At 27.5% G+C, this 16,579-nt stretch overlaps 1 protein-coding gene across 1 annotated transcript in view; it reads left to right on the forward strand.

Moving 5' to 3' along the window:
• LOC107442229 (WD repeat-containing protein 91) overlaps nucleotides 1-16,579 on the forward strand; it is a 30,349-nt gene that overhangs the window by 9,525 nt on the left and 4,245 nt on the right. Inside the window, exons 4-16 of the mRNA XM_016055740.5 lie at nucleotides 215-297; nucleotides 398-513; nucleotides 1,129-1,259; nucleotides 2,604-2,734; nucleotides 4,001-4,088; nucleotides 7,166-7,200; nucleotides 7,286-7,380; nucleotides 9,356-9,452; nucleotides 9,538-9,641; nucleotides 9,727-9,835; nucleotides 10,668-10,776; nucleotides 13,272-13,384; nucleotides 15,636-15,809. Of these exons, the coding sequence (XP_015911226.2) occupies nucleotides 215-297; nucleotides 398-513; nucleotides 1,129-1,259; nucleotides 2,604-2,734; nucleotides 4,001-4,088; nucleotides 7,166-7,200; nucleotides 7,286-7,380; nucleotides 9,356-9,452; nucleotides 9,538-9,641; nucleotides 9,727-9,835; nucleotides 10,668-10,776; nucleotides 13,272-13,384; nucleotides 15,636-15,809 (1,385 nt within the window). The remainder of the gene's footprint in view (nucleotides 1-214; nucleotides 298-397; nucleotides 514-1,128; nucleotides 1,260-2,603; nucleotides 2,735-4,000; nucleotides 4,089-7,165; nucleotides 7,201-7,285; nucleotides 7,381-9,355; nucleotides 9,453-9,537; nucleotides 9,642-9,726; nucleotides 9,836-10,667; nucleotides 10,777-13,271; nucleotides 13,385-15,635; nucleotides 15,810-16,579) is intronic.

Consider the following 16,579-nt stretch of genomic DNA (forward strand, 5'->3'; position numbering starts at 1 on the left):
TCATTAATAATAATATTTAGTCTGTAGTTATTAAGTGAGAGTATTTAGACCGGATATTTTATGTGCAACAACAATGATAGTATTAACGATTTTAATAATCTTTAAAATTAGAAATTACTATAAAATGCATAAATCAATTAAAAAATATGCAATTAAAAGTTTTTTATAATGCTTTATTTATTGAAATATACTTTAATCATTTTTTCTCTTAAAGCAATGCCTACTTTACTGAGTTATGAAGAAGATTTAATTAAACTTCAACAACTTTCTGACGAAAATGAAAAGCTGAAAAGGAAGGTAAGCTTAGTAATATTTGACTTCAAAACCTTTAATTTTTCTTATTTCGTTTCATTTAAGGTTTAATTTTGCATTCCTTTCTCTCATACTATTTATACAGTTAGCAGCTCTTCAGTCTGGTCAAAATGTTGATGAACCAAAATCTTATCAAGAACCTCCTCGCACCATCTTTCGTAATCCTTCCGAATTAATGGATGATTTTTATGTCATAGCTCAGTGAGTACTATAACTGTTTAATTATTTTATACATAACACAAAAAATTAATGAAGCACCCTGAGTAACTTTTTATTTGGATTTTCCTGTTGGAGTTCAAGGAGTTAGTGTGGACAAAATTTTTCAAATTTTTTTTTAAAACACCATGTTTAACCCACTGGTGGTTTAGCAGGGCAAAATTGGGAGAATGTTTCACCCCTACACACTATTTACCTATTTAATAGCCTAGAAAAACTGGGTTTGCTATGCAGAGAAAACTGCAGGTTAAAATACGACTTTTTATGTGCAGAGCCGTCAGTGGGTTAATATAAATTTTAACTGGTGAAGTATTTTTGTAGCGATTATTTGGACGTTTACCTGCATTCTGGAATTACAAAGTTGCTTAATTTCTCCACATTAATTTTTTTTTAAAAAAGATTGTTTTTGTCCAGGTTTAAGATTTTTAGAATTAACAAAACCAGATTATAGATAAAGGGTTGACCAATTTACCATATTAGAAGAAAAATTATCTAAGGAATATTTTATTTATTCATTTTTTCAAAAGAAAATCGGACTAGTAAAAGTGATCTTAGATACCATTTCTAAATATGTTTTTTATCTTTTCACATTACATTTAGGGAAACTCCTTCAGAGAGTTCAAACAGATCTATCAAGTCACTGATACGCAACATTAGCGGAGGAGGTACACCCACTTCACCTAATTTAGGACGTCGTTCAACAGAATCCAAGAAATCTGAAGAAGTATCAAGTTGGGCATTTTTATATCATTTATCTCATTTTAAATGAATGTAGTGATTTTTTTGATCAATATTCTTTAATCATTAAAATTTTGCATAAATTAAAGCCTCGAGTTAATGAGCTAGATAGATCCAATTTTTTTTCTTCATATTAACTTTCTCCCATTCTTTTAAAACTGTTAATGATTTCTTTTTACAGGATGCAGCAAAAAAATAAAAGAACACAAGGACAAAAAATTTTTAATATAACTATATTAAAAATAAATTGATTGAAAAATTATAAGCAAATAATAAGGGTAGACTTTTAATAAATAATTAATACTTTTAATAAATTGGTTTTTAAGTGACCTCCTTTTGCGGAGGTGCAAACGTTTATTGAAATCTTTAGCAATTGGCTGGCAAGCCTTCTTACTTTTAATCTATCTCATTCCCACCAAAGCGATTGTTTGGAAGTTCAAATTTTTACATACAGATCAAAGGAATGATTTCACACACTCTCATTTTCCTTCCTTAAACAACTCTATAATAGCAGGTATTTTGCTTGACATTGTAAAAAAAGCCCAAAAAACAGTATGTAAACTGAGAGATTTATTATAAAATATTTTATAATTAAAGTTAAAGAAAAAAGAAAGAAATGAACACACAAATTAAAAAGAATTCAGTTAACATCTATTCTATGATGCAATAACTTGTCCAAGTGTTTTTAACGCACCTTGTCAAAAACTAGTTAAAGATTAGATATTTGTTATTTGCTGAAAGAGCCTCAATAATTGTTGTGGCTTATTACCTTTATTAATCAGATTGGAAGAAATTTCATGTTCAAAAGTATTGATGCAACCAAAATATTTTGTATGTTTGATTAAATAAAAAGCTGCAATCAAGCTGCAATGCCTTTTAAGTGTTTATTATGAAAATAATTATATTTCTAATTCAGAATTATTGGAGGTTGCCTCTAATAGATCTATTTTACGAAGGTACCCATTGTCATATTTAATATTTCATCCTTTATGTCCACATGTCCAGTGAAATATTTAAGTCTGAAAATTTTCTTTTGATTCACAATAGTATTAAGATTTCATAAAAATTAAATATTATTTAATGGTTTCATTCATATTTGCATTTTGCTGGTGTTTTGTTAGTTTATCACAAAACTGAAACAGCACACAAAATGTCTTTTATCTCTCTCTCTCTCTTGTTAAACTATATTAAATATAATTTTAAACTCATTTTGCTCATATCTGAATTTTTTGACGCACCCCCTTTTAAAATTTGAGAATTTATTGTTTTGAAATTCACAATAAAAAATACTATTTTTGAATTCAAAAGTATTAAGTGTTTTTTTCTTTTACAAATAGGTTCGTCTAAAGTTAGCAAATTGAAACCAAGGTCACCTAGTGTTCCACCTCGTCCAACAGGCACACTTTCTGTGTTGGAAACAAAACCAAAAAAGGAATCACCTGAACCTTCGAGATCTATTTCTAATGATGTAAATTATTCATTATTTCTGATGTTGCGTTTATTTACTTGTATGTTTTAAATTTTCAATGTAATTTATCTGATACCAAATGATGGCTATGTATCTAAGTTTAAGATATTACCACTTGTTTCCGAAGCGCACATTACAAAACACAGTTTACGAAACAATTATATTATATATATTTGCTATATTAATTTATATTTTTCTTTAAGATACAATTCCATTTGATATATTATAGGACAAAATGAGGAAAGTTTGCTATTGATCTGCGGTCGGTTGTAGCATTTTTAAGTCACTGCTTTTTCAAAAATTAAAAATATTAAACAATTAAAAAAAACGTGATATTTTTAATGAGGGGCATTTCTCAAAATATGGTAAACACTATATGATTCCTTTCTAAAATGAAGAAATTTTCTAGAAACAAATGTAGAATAAAGTAATTTTCAGAATTTTATGAAATATATTGATAATAAATCCGTATTTATTAAATAAAATAATATTCGCTTAGGGTATAAAATAATATTAGCATTCTTAACAAAAAAAGTGGGTATCAAGTGGCTATTAGCAGACAACTTTTTAATCATCCTAGGCTGGTGACGATTTTTAATTTTGCTCTTCCTTCATGAAATGCTATTTTCATTTAATTTAGTATTGTCTTTTAATTAGCTTATAAATTTATTGTGAATTCAATATTCTAACTGTGAACTTTCATTGTTTAAAATAAGGGATATTTAATAAAATAGAGAACTTTAAGTTACTGCTCTTTTGTAGTAGAGTTTAGTTAATTACTTTTAATAAATTCTACCCATATAAGATCTTTATTTTCTGCTCTCTTGTAAAAATAATTATTTCAAAATAAAAAAAATTTCTGTATGATAATTAATGTACTATACTTTTGTGTGGCGGTTAAGATTAGATTTACTTGTAAAATGAAATAATTAATTCCCCAATGTAACTAAAATTGTTGAATTGAAGGTTGAAAGAATTTTTTTAAAAAATTTCACTATCACGGAGACATTATTATTTAATGATGTCAATTATTGCTGTGATAAACTTATATTCTTGTTATACATAGTCATTACAAAGTTTGAGATCCTGTAAATTGTTTAGTGCAGGGAATTTAAAAAATCTTAGATGCCTTAAAATAATGACTTGTTCTTGAATATTAGTCCACACTTATATCTGTTATTTTAGACTCGGATTTGATCTTTGATATGAAACATCATCTGTGTTTGCGATTCATTAACAAACATGAACACATTCTTACTGTTTCAGGAAAAGCGATCATCGCAAGCTAAAGCGGAAAGACCTCATTTAAAGTCACATCATTCAACAACATCTGTTCCTTCACCTATTAAATCATGTAAGCATTTTACATACTTATTTGTAAGGTTCACACCAGTATGGAGACAATTGTTGCCAAATGTTCTACGAATATCGCTAAAATCCTATGCATGGCCAACAAATTTGTAGCCTGGAAATATGCTTGGAATTGACAAAATAGGAGCAAAAATTAGTCAACTTTCTTGCTATTAAAAAACTGTTGTACTAATTTTATTGCTCTAGGCGTGGTATGGAATTAAAATGCGGGGTATTCAAATGGAATAACAAAAAATGTCTGGTACAAACATTTTTAAATTTAAATGTTGAAATTTTAAATTTACATATTATGCTATTCTTTGCATTCATGTACTGATGTCAATAAAATATTTTTTGCTCTTTTCAAATTTACTTTATTTGATTTTAAAATAGTTAACTTTTAAGATAATATGTTGTTAGCTCTCACTTTCTCTGTTTGCCTCGTTTACTTATTTATCAGGTTTCAACATTTTAATCTTTTATGTTCTATTTACTAATATTATTTTACTTCTTTAACACTTAATTTTTAATAAATACTAATCTTCAATCATTATGAACTAATGAACCTAATTAGTTTTAGGGTTTTATAGATGGCAATTATTAATTTTTGATGTGTACCATAACGTGAATTATGTAACTGTAAAGTTCAATTTTTCCCCATGCATTTTTTCCCCATATTAATTTGGACCACAAAAGGAGTACATAGATGATCCTATTGGACCACTAAAATTTTATTTCTTGCGTGAACCCTACTTATTTGTTTAGCTCCAGTTTGATATCAACATAGGTTGATTTTATGTCAAATCAGAGTTGGAATTTTGCCTGGAAGAAAACGATTTATTCCAAGACACTGAAAAAAACTAGTCATAATGGAAAAAACTAAATATGACAAATTTTATTTATCATTATTGTTTATTTATTAACACTGTCTAATAATTGTTTAGCAATAAGAATTGTAAAGAATACCTTAAATTTAAACAAATTAAATTTATTATGGTGCTAGAATATTGAAAGTTTTTAAAATTTTGTTCTTTTAAATTTTTCAATTACTTATTTCGTTTTAAACAACATTTTAAAATCCAATATTTCAGAGTCTGTTTAAGTGTTTATATAGTATGTTGTTTGTGAGTTCATCATGTGATTTGTGGCACTGTATATGTTTAGCATATGCTTAGAATAAAAAGGACATCTTAAATAGCTTCGAAATTTATAATATTAATTAAATTAGATTGCGATTATAAATTGTTTTAAATTTTTTTTTAATATTTGATATTTTTTTAAAAGGAGTTCCTTCTATTTGAGTTCGAAATCTGTTTCTTTCCACAGTTTTTTTTTCCTGTTTTTTTTGTGTATGATAATATTTGAAAACATATTTCATAATAGAGTAAAGCTGTGCATTCGAAATAATATTGGCTGTGATTTGGAGACATATGAATAAGGGGATAAACTGGATCAACCTGAATTTTAATTGAAAGGACATAAAAATATACAATATCATAATTATCATTAGTCAACAGGGTTGTTAGGCTACCTGGAAAACCAGGAAAAGTCAGGAAATTTGGAAATTGCCCAAAAAATCAGGGAGTGTAATAATTTTTAGTAAAAATCTGGAAAAGTCAGGGAGTTTGATTTGATGATCCCTAAGCTTGCATTCTTCGCTGCAGCATTTTCCATGGAACACTTTTCCAACATAATTGTTTCGTTTTCACCCATTTGGCACAGAGCCAAATTTCACGTAGCTGTAGCATAACATGGCATCAAGACTTAGAAAACTTTCAACTGGAAAAGGGTAATTGGTTGTTAGAATCCAGAACAGATTGAAGGATGGATGCCCTTCTGATTGTCTATTCGTATTTTAGATTAAATAATGTTTTATAAACTCTTATAAATTAATGTTTTTTATTACTTATTTGCTTAAATCCTCCATTACCTAGGCTTAATAAATGAATTTAATTAAACTTGTCCCTTCTTTAGAATTTGCCGAAAGCATTGGGATTGCTGTTCTACATGGAAATTATAAGGCAATACTATAATGTCCTGGGGTTGATCCGAATTTTATTTTTTAAGGCCCATTTTTATGAAATATGTAAATTATTTTTCTGCAAATTTCTTCATTAATGAAGAACATTCAGTTTTAGTATTCACTATTTTTTATTCTTTTTTTTTTTTTTTTTGTAAATTCACTTCATTTCCCCCGCTTTCCTATTGTTTTTCAAATTAATTTCTGTGTATTTAATACCTTGTTATGATAGGCAAATTTCAAATTTGAGCCATCAATTTTTTTTAAACGTTCGATTCATGACAATTCCAACACCTGCCATTATTTATTATTTCTTTCGTACCCTTTTACAAGATTTCTAAATAACTTTACATAGGGTTTACATTAATACTAAAGCAAACTATGTCTGTACTTAACAGAATATTATGTGATTGACTAAAATAAGTTTACTTTTTATTAAAACTATAAACTTTAGAGTTTAATTTTTATCAATTTATAGAAAAATGAGCAGAAAATTATTGTTCAATTCAACATTGAAAAAAATTTGATGAATAAAAGATAAGTATTTAAAATAATTATAACAATCACTTTGTCGGGGGACACGGATATGAGCAGACATAAGTAAACGCTCTAGTTTTGTTATGATGATTTAATTGTATTGTACGTATTTTATCTCGATTTCTTCTTAATATTTATTTTTATCTATTAATCGCCATCATTTCTTCCTATTCAAATCAAAAGAACCCTACACACTCTAAATTTCTGGTTAGCATAATCTATGTCAATGTTTGGTCAGACAAAAGGGATTTTTTTCTTCTTTTTATAATTGTTAATTTTAATTTAATTTTTATCTATTTAAATTATATTTAGCTGGACAAATTTTATAATTACTGTATTATTTCAAACTTCTCAAATAAATGATGAATAAAATCATTTTTACTTTGTAACATTCTTTGTTTGCGCTGGAAAACTTTTAATAATTTTATTTTATGTATGTATTTCAAAATTATTTACTTTTAAGTTTAATGCTATATTTGACTTTTTTGTTTGATTTCATTTGTTTACTTGCCTCTTCTGAATAGTGGATAACAAAAGTGGATTGATCATTTTGAGTTTGGTAAATGTCATTTTAATTAGTTTTCTTCTCAATTTTTTTATTGTAAATTGTTTCATATAAAATTTGTCTTTATGTTTTATTGCAGGAAAAATACTCTGAACATAATTCATTGATAACTCACTGCAAATTCAACTGCACTGGTACAACTGTTGCTAGTTCAGATATGGATGGAGTTATTAAGTAATTATTATACTTTAAAATTTGGAAGTTATTATACATTAAAATTTAAAAGTTACTATACATTAAAATTTAGATATTTCTATACCTTAAAATTTAGCAATTATTATACATTAAAATTTAGAAGTTTTTATGCATTAAAATTTAGAACTTACTATACATTAAAATTTAGAAGTTATTATACATTAAAATTTAGTATTTGTTTTATCCAGATTTTTATTCATATCAGGCTGTGGGCCAAATGCTCAAAATCAGCATAAAAAAGGATGATTTATTGTGATTATATCGGGAAACATTAATTTTTTTTTTTTAATATTCATGTTTGGTGGATACAACATGAATTCAAAAATTTCTAATCATGTTTCTTGCTCATTAATAGAAATATCCCTGCATTCTTTTTAGTGTTCTACCCCCCAGTTGATAAGGGTTGGCTTGATTTAAATCACTTGATTTTTTTTTCTTTCTAAAAATCATTGATTTAAATCCCTTGATGATTTTTTAAAGAATTATTGCTTTTAGTCAAAAATAATTTTTGAATGCTATTGTATGCTATTTTTTTTTTCAAAGCTGGATTCTATTGATACTGAAGGTTTTATCCAAATAAATAGTGAGATATTCTATATAAATTATTAGTTGATGATCAAAATAAATAAATTTTAAACAAGGAAACATACTAAATGTGGATAAAAGTAATGTAAAACTTTTAAATATGACTTTCCTTTTACTCTATGCAAAGTAATTTGCTGTTTAATAAACATATTTTAACTGTACTTGTTTATTTTTATGATTATTTAAATACCAGTACTTTTTAAACTTATTAATTAAATATCTAGTTTGTGTATGAAAGCATTGAAGAAAGACTAGTTTTGATTGATTGTGCAGCTTTAGTGTGAGGTAAACAAAGTATTTATCTACCTACTTTATTTTGCCAAGAATAATTCATTTTTTTATTTATGTTTAATGATCTAAATTAATTTTTTCTCTATTAATTTATCCATCATTTATTCTAAATGTCAAATTGAATCTTTGTTTCTTCAAATGTATGAGGTTGTTTGATATTGAGCTTGAACAAAAATAATTACTATTCCTTTAATTTTTAAATAATTAGTTTATAATAAGTATGTACAAAGTAATTTTAACCATTTTAGTTAGAAGTTGTTACTATTTTAGTTATATTGTTATTGAACAATATTACAAGCCTTCTAAATGCATTTTACATAAGTTCTGATTGACAAATTTAAAAATTAAATAAAAACCTATTTTGAATGAAAACATTGTAGTGAAATCAAAAATATCTTATTAAATAAAAAAATGTGTTTTAAATAGAAAATGTGATTTTAAAAAAAAAAAAAAAATCTTAGATTTTTGCAAATTCTGCATTTGATGTAGTACATTGCAAACTATCATACAATTCTTATGGAAAGCATATCCAATCAAATTGCCTAAAGCTTTAATTTACACTTTTCTGACGAGTTTTATGAATTTAATAGTTGAATATGAATCTCTTTTCATCAAAGTGCTCATATCACGCATATCTAATTTTAAAATAAATAAAAAAGACTATTTGACTTGTTTTTATCAATTTTATTTTGCTGCCTTTTTTTTTTAACATTTTACAACTTTTCTTTACTTGTCAAATCTGCTTGCTTAATTATTTGTTTTCATAATGCTTTCATTACATAAAGAATCTTTTTCAATACCAACAAATTAATTCTGTATCTATTATATGTTATAAACCAGAACATTCTCCCCCCCCAAAAAAAAATAACATTTGTATAACGCACTTTTGTAGTTTGTGTTTAACCGTCTGGTTGGTGAGAGTATCAAGCAGTCCCCCAATTTCAAGCATTCATTATTTTGTTATTAGTCATTCTATTTCAATTTTGTTGATTGTATTTTCCAACTATTATATATAAAAACTATCTTTTTAAATATTTTCCAATTTAAAAATGTTTTTTATCTTTTAATTGTTCATTAGAATATGGAATGCTACACCTTCTATTTCCACTTTGTCAACAATCATGTCCAAAACTAGCGTCCTCTCTTTGGAATGGGACAAGAAAAGAGAAAGATTGGTCAGTTGCATTTTCTGGAATAATTAACTTCTTAGTTTTTAAACTGAATTCATTCGCATAACTAATTTAACAATCATTTCGATAGCTTCTGTATGGTGGTACGACAGGCACATTGAGAATTTATGACTCGAAAGAGAGGAGGGTGATGAAAGAGTTATTTGTCGATGGATCGGGGGAGAACGATCAGAAGTATGCATGCTTTACCATTCTTTCTACAGTTCAGTTGCATAAATAAAGTGTTTATATTATTTTTTTTGTTTATTTTAATTTGTAGAGTTCTCTGCATTTGTTGCAATCCACTGGGAACTAATTTTGTCACTTCAGCAACTTTGCAAGAAGGTGGACAACTTAGTTTGTGGGACATGAAATCTTTAACATTAGAGGTAAAACTTATTTTTATCAATTCAGTGAAATAGGTTTTTTTTTTTAAAAAATATTTTATTCATTTTTCTGCCTAGTGAAGAAATTCAAATCTTTTATAAACTGCATTAACAGAAAATAATTATTAAGTTGAAAATTAATATTAAATATTGCATAGACGATTGTGCTCCGTAAAAATCCCGATTTCAGGATGTTTCGCTAACCGAGATCTGGAAGTTTCCGGAAATCCAAGGTCCAGAAGTTTCGAGAAATCATCTATCACATGTATAAAAATTCTTGTATATTTTATTTCAAAATATTAGAACTAGACTTTGTACTTGGTATCTCTTTCATTTGTAAATATTTTTTCTGGTAGATTAATAAATGTGATTAGAGATAAAAGTAAACTCATACATGATTATTCATCTAAATAAATTGGATATAATTTATTTAGAATTTCATGTTTTGAAAATATTAGTAATTTAAATTTATAAAGACATAAATTTTTTGAAATGTGTTATTAATGATTTTACTCAAGGAATTTTCAGGATTTTTGAGTTTGGCTTACAATTACCCCTAATATTGTGTAAAAAATGACGACATTGCAGTATTATTTTCTTTTTAAAAATATTTCCAAGATTTAAATATATTAGAAATCTATCTTTCCAAGATCATTTTTTTAAGAGTGATGTTGTATCAATGCAATGTTTTTATTTTGATTTAATTCTAAAGCATAGTTATATACCATTAACTGCAACAGTAATTTGTAATCTTCACTGTATTTTTGAAGCTGTACATATTTAGGTCCATGCAGGAAGGATGTGATACAAAAGTTTTGTGTTTTTTAAATTACAGAGATATTTGTTACCGCCTTCCGACAATGCCTGCGTCTACTGCTGTTCTTTTAATCATAATGGACAACTACTACTTGTTGGATTATCCAATGGAACTTCTTCAATACTAGGTATGTTGATTTATTCATGCAGCAAACAAGAAATGTAAAATTAATTTTTATATTGGTGAATTGTGTATAAGTGAATTACCAAAAAATCCCCTGGATTCAATTAAGCCCCCACCCATAGTTTCAAATGAATATTGATCAGTAGAGCCCGGATTTTGATGACCTAAAAAATCCCGATTAATGCCCTTAAAAAGTGCAAAAAATGCCCTTAAAGAGTGCAAAAAATGCCCTTAAAAAGTGCAAAAAAAGCCCTTAAAAATGCGAAAATTGCGCTAAAAATGCCTTATGACATGACTTAAATTAAGTAAAAATATTGAACTAAAACAATGTTTCACTCTTTAAAATTACTATGAGTCATTTCAAAAAATATAAAGCAATGCAATACTTGTTCTACGTTCATTAAAGTTTGAAAAATATGTTTTATATTCTAAAATAACAAAAAAAAGGAAAATATATTGACTCCAAAACATTTTCATTTTGTATAGAAACTTTAATGAATATAACAACTTCCATCTCATAATATTACTAAATATCAGAATTACATTGGACTATTAAATTTTTTTTTGATATTTTGAAATGTAAACGAGGATCTCTTGTCTGAAAGTAAATTTTTATATCTGGAGAAGCTTCTTTCAACGTCTTCTGATGTTATTGGTGCGTACTTGAAAAAGACGGTCTCACTTACTGACAATTCTTCTTCAATTTGAAAAGATGTTGCTTCACCTGTTAATATCCTAGAGATTTTCTTCATTGTTTGGAAGCCAGTGTAATAATAAAATATGATAAAAAAAATAATTAAAATTGGAAAAAAATAACAAAAAATTTCAAAAATGCTTTAAAATGGAAAATAAGCCAAAAAATTTTATGAAAAATGCCCTATAAATCTAAAAAAATGCTCTAAAGGACAAAAAATGTCCAAAAATGCAAATGTCATCAAAATCCGGGCCTTATTGATCAGCTATCAAAACTATAATAGCTCCCATTCACCTCACATATCTAGACGCAAGCCGTGCGGGATACAGTCAAGGAAATTCTTAAATTTTGCAGATACTTTCAAAATTAACAGGAGTGTCCTCACGATTTAAAAATTAATATGTTGAGACTCGAAAATTACACATCGCGATTCAAATTTGAAGGATTTTAAAATCCAACTCCGTGATTCGTATTCAGGAGGTTAAATAATTCGTATACACACGATTTAAAAATCCAGTATCGTAATTTGTATTCATCCGTTTTTAAAACCCAATATCGCGGTTCATATTTACACAAGCTTAATATCAAACATAGCGATTCGTATTCGTTTGATTTTAATATCAAACATCGTGATAAATATTTTTTTGCGATTTGTATTCACGTGATTTCCGATGCATAATTTGAAGGTTTTTCCGATTAGAAATGGTTGAAAATAAATATATTTTAATTAAATCTGTCGTACTTTGTGTTTATTCTTTGTAAAATAATTTTTACTTTCTCGTTGATTGCTTTTGATGTTGCAATCGTAACAATTTGAAAACAAAACTAAGAAGTAAGTTTTTTGAAATACAATTTATTTATTTTAATTAGTTCATTTTACTTTAATTTGTTTTATACTTAATCAGGTCAAGTAACATTTCCACATTCATTCATATGTTCAATTTTCTTTAAACATTTGTTCTTTTACCTTCCTACCGTTTATCTCCAATTTGTCTAAATTTGGGTCAGGACTTAATCGATACTTTACGGTGATTGTATCATAGTCTTCATATCAGGGCTGGATTAAGCGTATGTGGGGCCCTAGGCCACTCAAATTTTTGGGGCCCTTGGATTAAATTTTTTTCTCGTACATTTTTTATTGATTCAAATATGAAAGTATTTATATATCTTTCCATTTAAGAAAGCATACTTAAAATAAATAACAATAAATTAAATTGTATTTTATTTTATTAAATTAGAACTAAAAAATAATCATAACATTTTGAAAAAGTATAAAAAATTATTGTTTTCTTAATTTTTTAAAATTTATTTTCAAAAAATCCATTTTAAGGGGGCCCCTAATCATTGGGGGCCCCAGGCCATGGCCTAATGGGTAATCCAGCTCTGCTACATATAAAGAAATATAACACTATTAGTAATTTTCTATCAGTTATAAATTCAAGTTAAAATACTGAGCTATTGTTAGGTCCATTAATTATATATGGCAATTCTAAAAGAAGCAGACAGTCATAACAGAACATTCTGTAAAAATATGTCCTACCCTAGAAAATTTAATATTTATTATAAAAATATTGATATTCTATACTCTCTATTTGTTTCTCTTTTACATGATAGAACACCATGATGAAAGCAATTTCACTTTAGGAAACAATTCCAACACCATAAATTCATTTATATTTTCATCTAAAAGCCAAGCATGAAATAATTCAGAAACATTATTCTTGCTACGCTTTTCAGAACACAATCATTCTTGTTTACACTTATTTTTGCTGCACTTCTGAATCTGTTTTCTAATCCCTCAATAGATCTTAGAACATCTGAAAACATTGCAACTTGGACATCACACAGCGGAGGAGTACTTTCTACTGAATTCAGTTCTGATGAAACCCTCTGTTACACTATGGGGGAAGATGGAAAGGTACACCATTCTTTAATTGACCACACTCATTATGCTTGGCTAAGTGTAATAAAGTGTTACGCACGCACTACACCATCCCTCATTATCTTGTGGAAAATTTTAAATTTTACGTTTTCATCTTGGAAACGGTTCTTGATGCAGGGAAAAAAAGAAGAGAATTGCAGCAAAGTTGTAGAGCATTGATAATTTAGTATCAATTTGTAGATATTTATGTTATAAAAAAGATAGCTTAGAATATGAATTTGTATATTCAGAAATTTCTACATTGTAAAGGAATCAAATAATCTTATAAAAAAAATAAGTAGTTATAGCAAGATGTCTTTATTTTTAAAATTTTGTTAAGCTTCGTACAGTGCGTAAAAAACAAACAAACTGAATAACTTTTGATCTAATGCTCGGATTTAATTCACGTGCTAGCCCTCGGACATAATGGTTCACGGGTGCAACCTCAAATATGCTTATTAGTTAGTGCGGACAATATTTTAAGCTACGAAATCGGACATAAGAATGCAATTTCGCTGAATACACATACTGTTATTTTCGACGGATTTGGATTCCTTATCCTCAAAATATAAAGGCTAGCTGCAATCTGGAAAATATAGTCCCAATAGTTAGGTCAGGAGAACAATCAAAAGTTTGGACCCCTTATTGTTAATTTAACTTTTTGCGTATTTCACTATATCTCGATAACTTTTAAAGCAAATTGAAATTTTTTTTTGCATGCAATTATAAAATTCATTTATCCAAATATAATTCCAAGTAAAAAATAATTTTTAATAATGATTTATATTTTATTAAAAGGGTTGAACAATTTTTGTATTGTAAGGTGTACAAATCTTAACATCATTTTAAATAATGTCATTCTACATGGTACAGCACAAACTTTAAGCACAATCTGTCAAGCAGATCCTTAAAAGAAAATTCATTTTTAAATGTACGACTTTTTTGAAATTCAATTTTTCTGGAACTATGTGGACGTTCCATTCAAATTTTGTGATCTTTTATATTAAGTTGCATTTTTTAAAATGTCAAAAATTTTTTGATCTTACAATTATTTTTTTTCCTTTCAGTATCAAATAAAATAATAACAAATATGAAATAATTGTTAAACATTTTTCCATGGAATTATCTTTGGATAAACGAATTTTATAATTGCGAAAAAAATTTTTTCAATTTGCTTCAAAAGTTCTCGACATATAGCGAAATATGCAGAAATTAACGTTAAGAGATCTAAACTTTGGGCCGTTCTCCTGACCAAATTATCAAGGACATATTTTCCAGATTGCGGCTACCCCCTACATTTTGAGGGTATAGAATCCAAATCCGTCTAAAAAAAGACCTGTTTATTCAGCGAATGTAAGTTATTTTGCCTCGGATTTCATAACTTAAATATCGTCTGCAGAAATTAATTCACATATTTGGGGTCGCCCTCGCAAGCCATTAAGTTAAAGTTAAGTCATTAAGTTATTTGAAAATTCTTACCATTAGATCAAAAACTATTCAATTCTTTCTCTTTGTACACTGTTCGTCGAACATATTGGTGAAGGTGATTGTGCTCCGGAAAAAATCGGGATTTTTCCCTAACTGCCCTCCGGAAATCCTAGGTCTAGAAATCATCAATCACATTTATGTATAAAAATTCTTGTATATTTTATTTAAAAATATTAGAACTAGAACTTATACTTGGCATCTTTCATTTGTAAATATTTTTTTCTGGTAAAATAATATATGTTATTAGAGATAAAAGTAAACTTTTACATAATTATTCATTCAAATTATGCGTAATATAATTTATTTAGAATTTAATGTTTTGAAAATATCAATGATTTAAATTTATAAAAGCATTAATTATTTGAAATGCGTCATTAATGATTTTACTCAAGAAATTTTCAGGATTTTTGAGTTGGGCTCACAATCACCCCTGTATTGGTATCTTCTGATTTTAGTTTTTCTCTCCCAATATTGTTTCATCATGTTATATTGCCTTTTAAATATTTTCCTTTCGCATTAATGTTCATATTGAGTACTAAATTTTCAACTGTTAACTTAATAGTTCTCTTTTATCTATACTATACCCTTACATTATTTTAAAAGTAGAAATGCTAGCTTCACTGTTTTTCTTACATTGCTGTGAGCAGTCTCATCTTGTAGCACATAGCCACTTGACTACACCTAGAACTTTTAACTGGACCTGCAACTTTTCTGAAGTTATGATGGTAATCTCTAACATAGTTTTGTTGTGATATTTCAGTTTTCTTCTTGGAATGTGAATCAGACGGGTCATAAATCAAGTGAACTCCAAATACATTCAGAGTCAATTCCCACAAGATCCCATGAACTCAGGTCATTCGGAAAACTCTTCAGCTTCAGTAATGATGGTAATCACGTTTTAACCTGTGGTCCTTTAGGTGGTGTCATTTACAAAGTAAGGAATTTACTTTTAAATGTCAATAAAGAAAGAGTATTTGGTTTAAGAAAAAGTCTATTTTAAAGTTATAAATTTTTTTGTAAGGGTGTTTTTTATTTGATTGATACGATAAAAACCTGAAGTTTGGTAAATCCTAGCCAATCTATGTTATATTACCACTATAACATACATTTTAGCAAAGTAGCTTGGTAAAAGTCCGAAGTATGGTTTATCAAGATTCCATTTTAGCCTTTCATCAAGCCTTTGTGTAATAACCTAGGAGTTACCATGCCATTTTAGTAAAACCTTGGTTTTAACAGTAAATCCTAGAATTTACAGGTATAACATATCTTTTACCAAAGTGGTTTGTCAAAAGTCCAAAGTATGCTTAAATATGATTCTATTTTAGCCTTCTATCAAGTCTTTGCGGTAAAACCTAAGAGTTACAAACCAAATTTGGTAAACGCAAGGTTTTACTGATAAAAATCTAAGATTTACCAGACTTCCAGCTTTAACAGCAGTAAATTTTGCTGAAATTCATTTGTACTGTCATATTTAGCATTGCTGAACAACAAATATGTGTTCAGAACCTAATAACAATGAGAACATTTTAGTTTTTAACATAACCTATTTCTTTTTCTAAAAACATTTATAAAAATTAGGTTTAAGACGGTCAAATAGCTTAGTTTGACAAAAATTCGATGCAGAGTCATTTATGTCAGTCTATGTAGGGCACAGTTGATCATAACTACCAGGTCATAAAGATTCATATTCTTTATGTTACATTC

This window comes from Parasteatoda tepidariorum, chromosome 2 (genome assembly GCF_982258835.1).
Source record: "Parasteatoda tepidariorum strain Cologne lab strain chromosome 2, Ptep-v5.0, whole genome shotgun sequence".
Taxonomy (NCBI): Eukaryota; Metazoa; Arthropoda; class Arachnida; order Araneae; family Theridiidae; genus Parasteatoda; species Parasteatoda tepidariorum.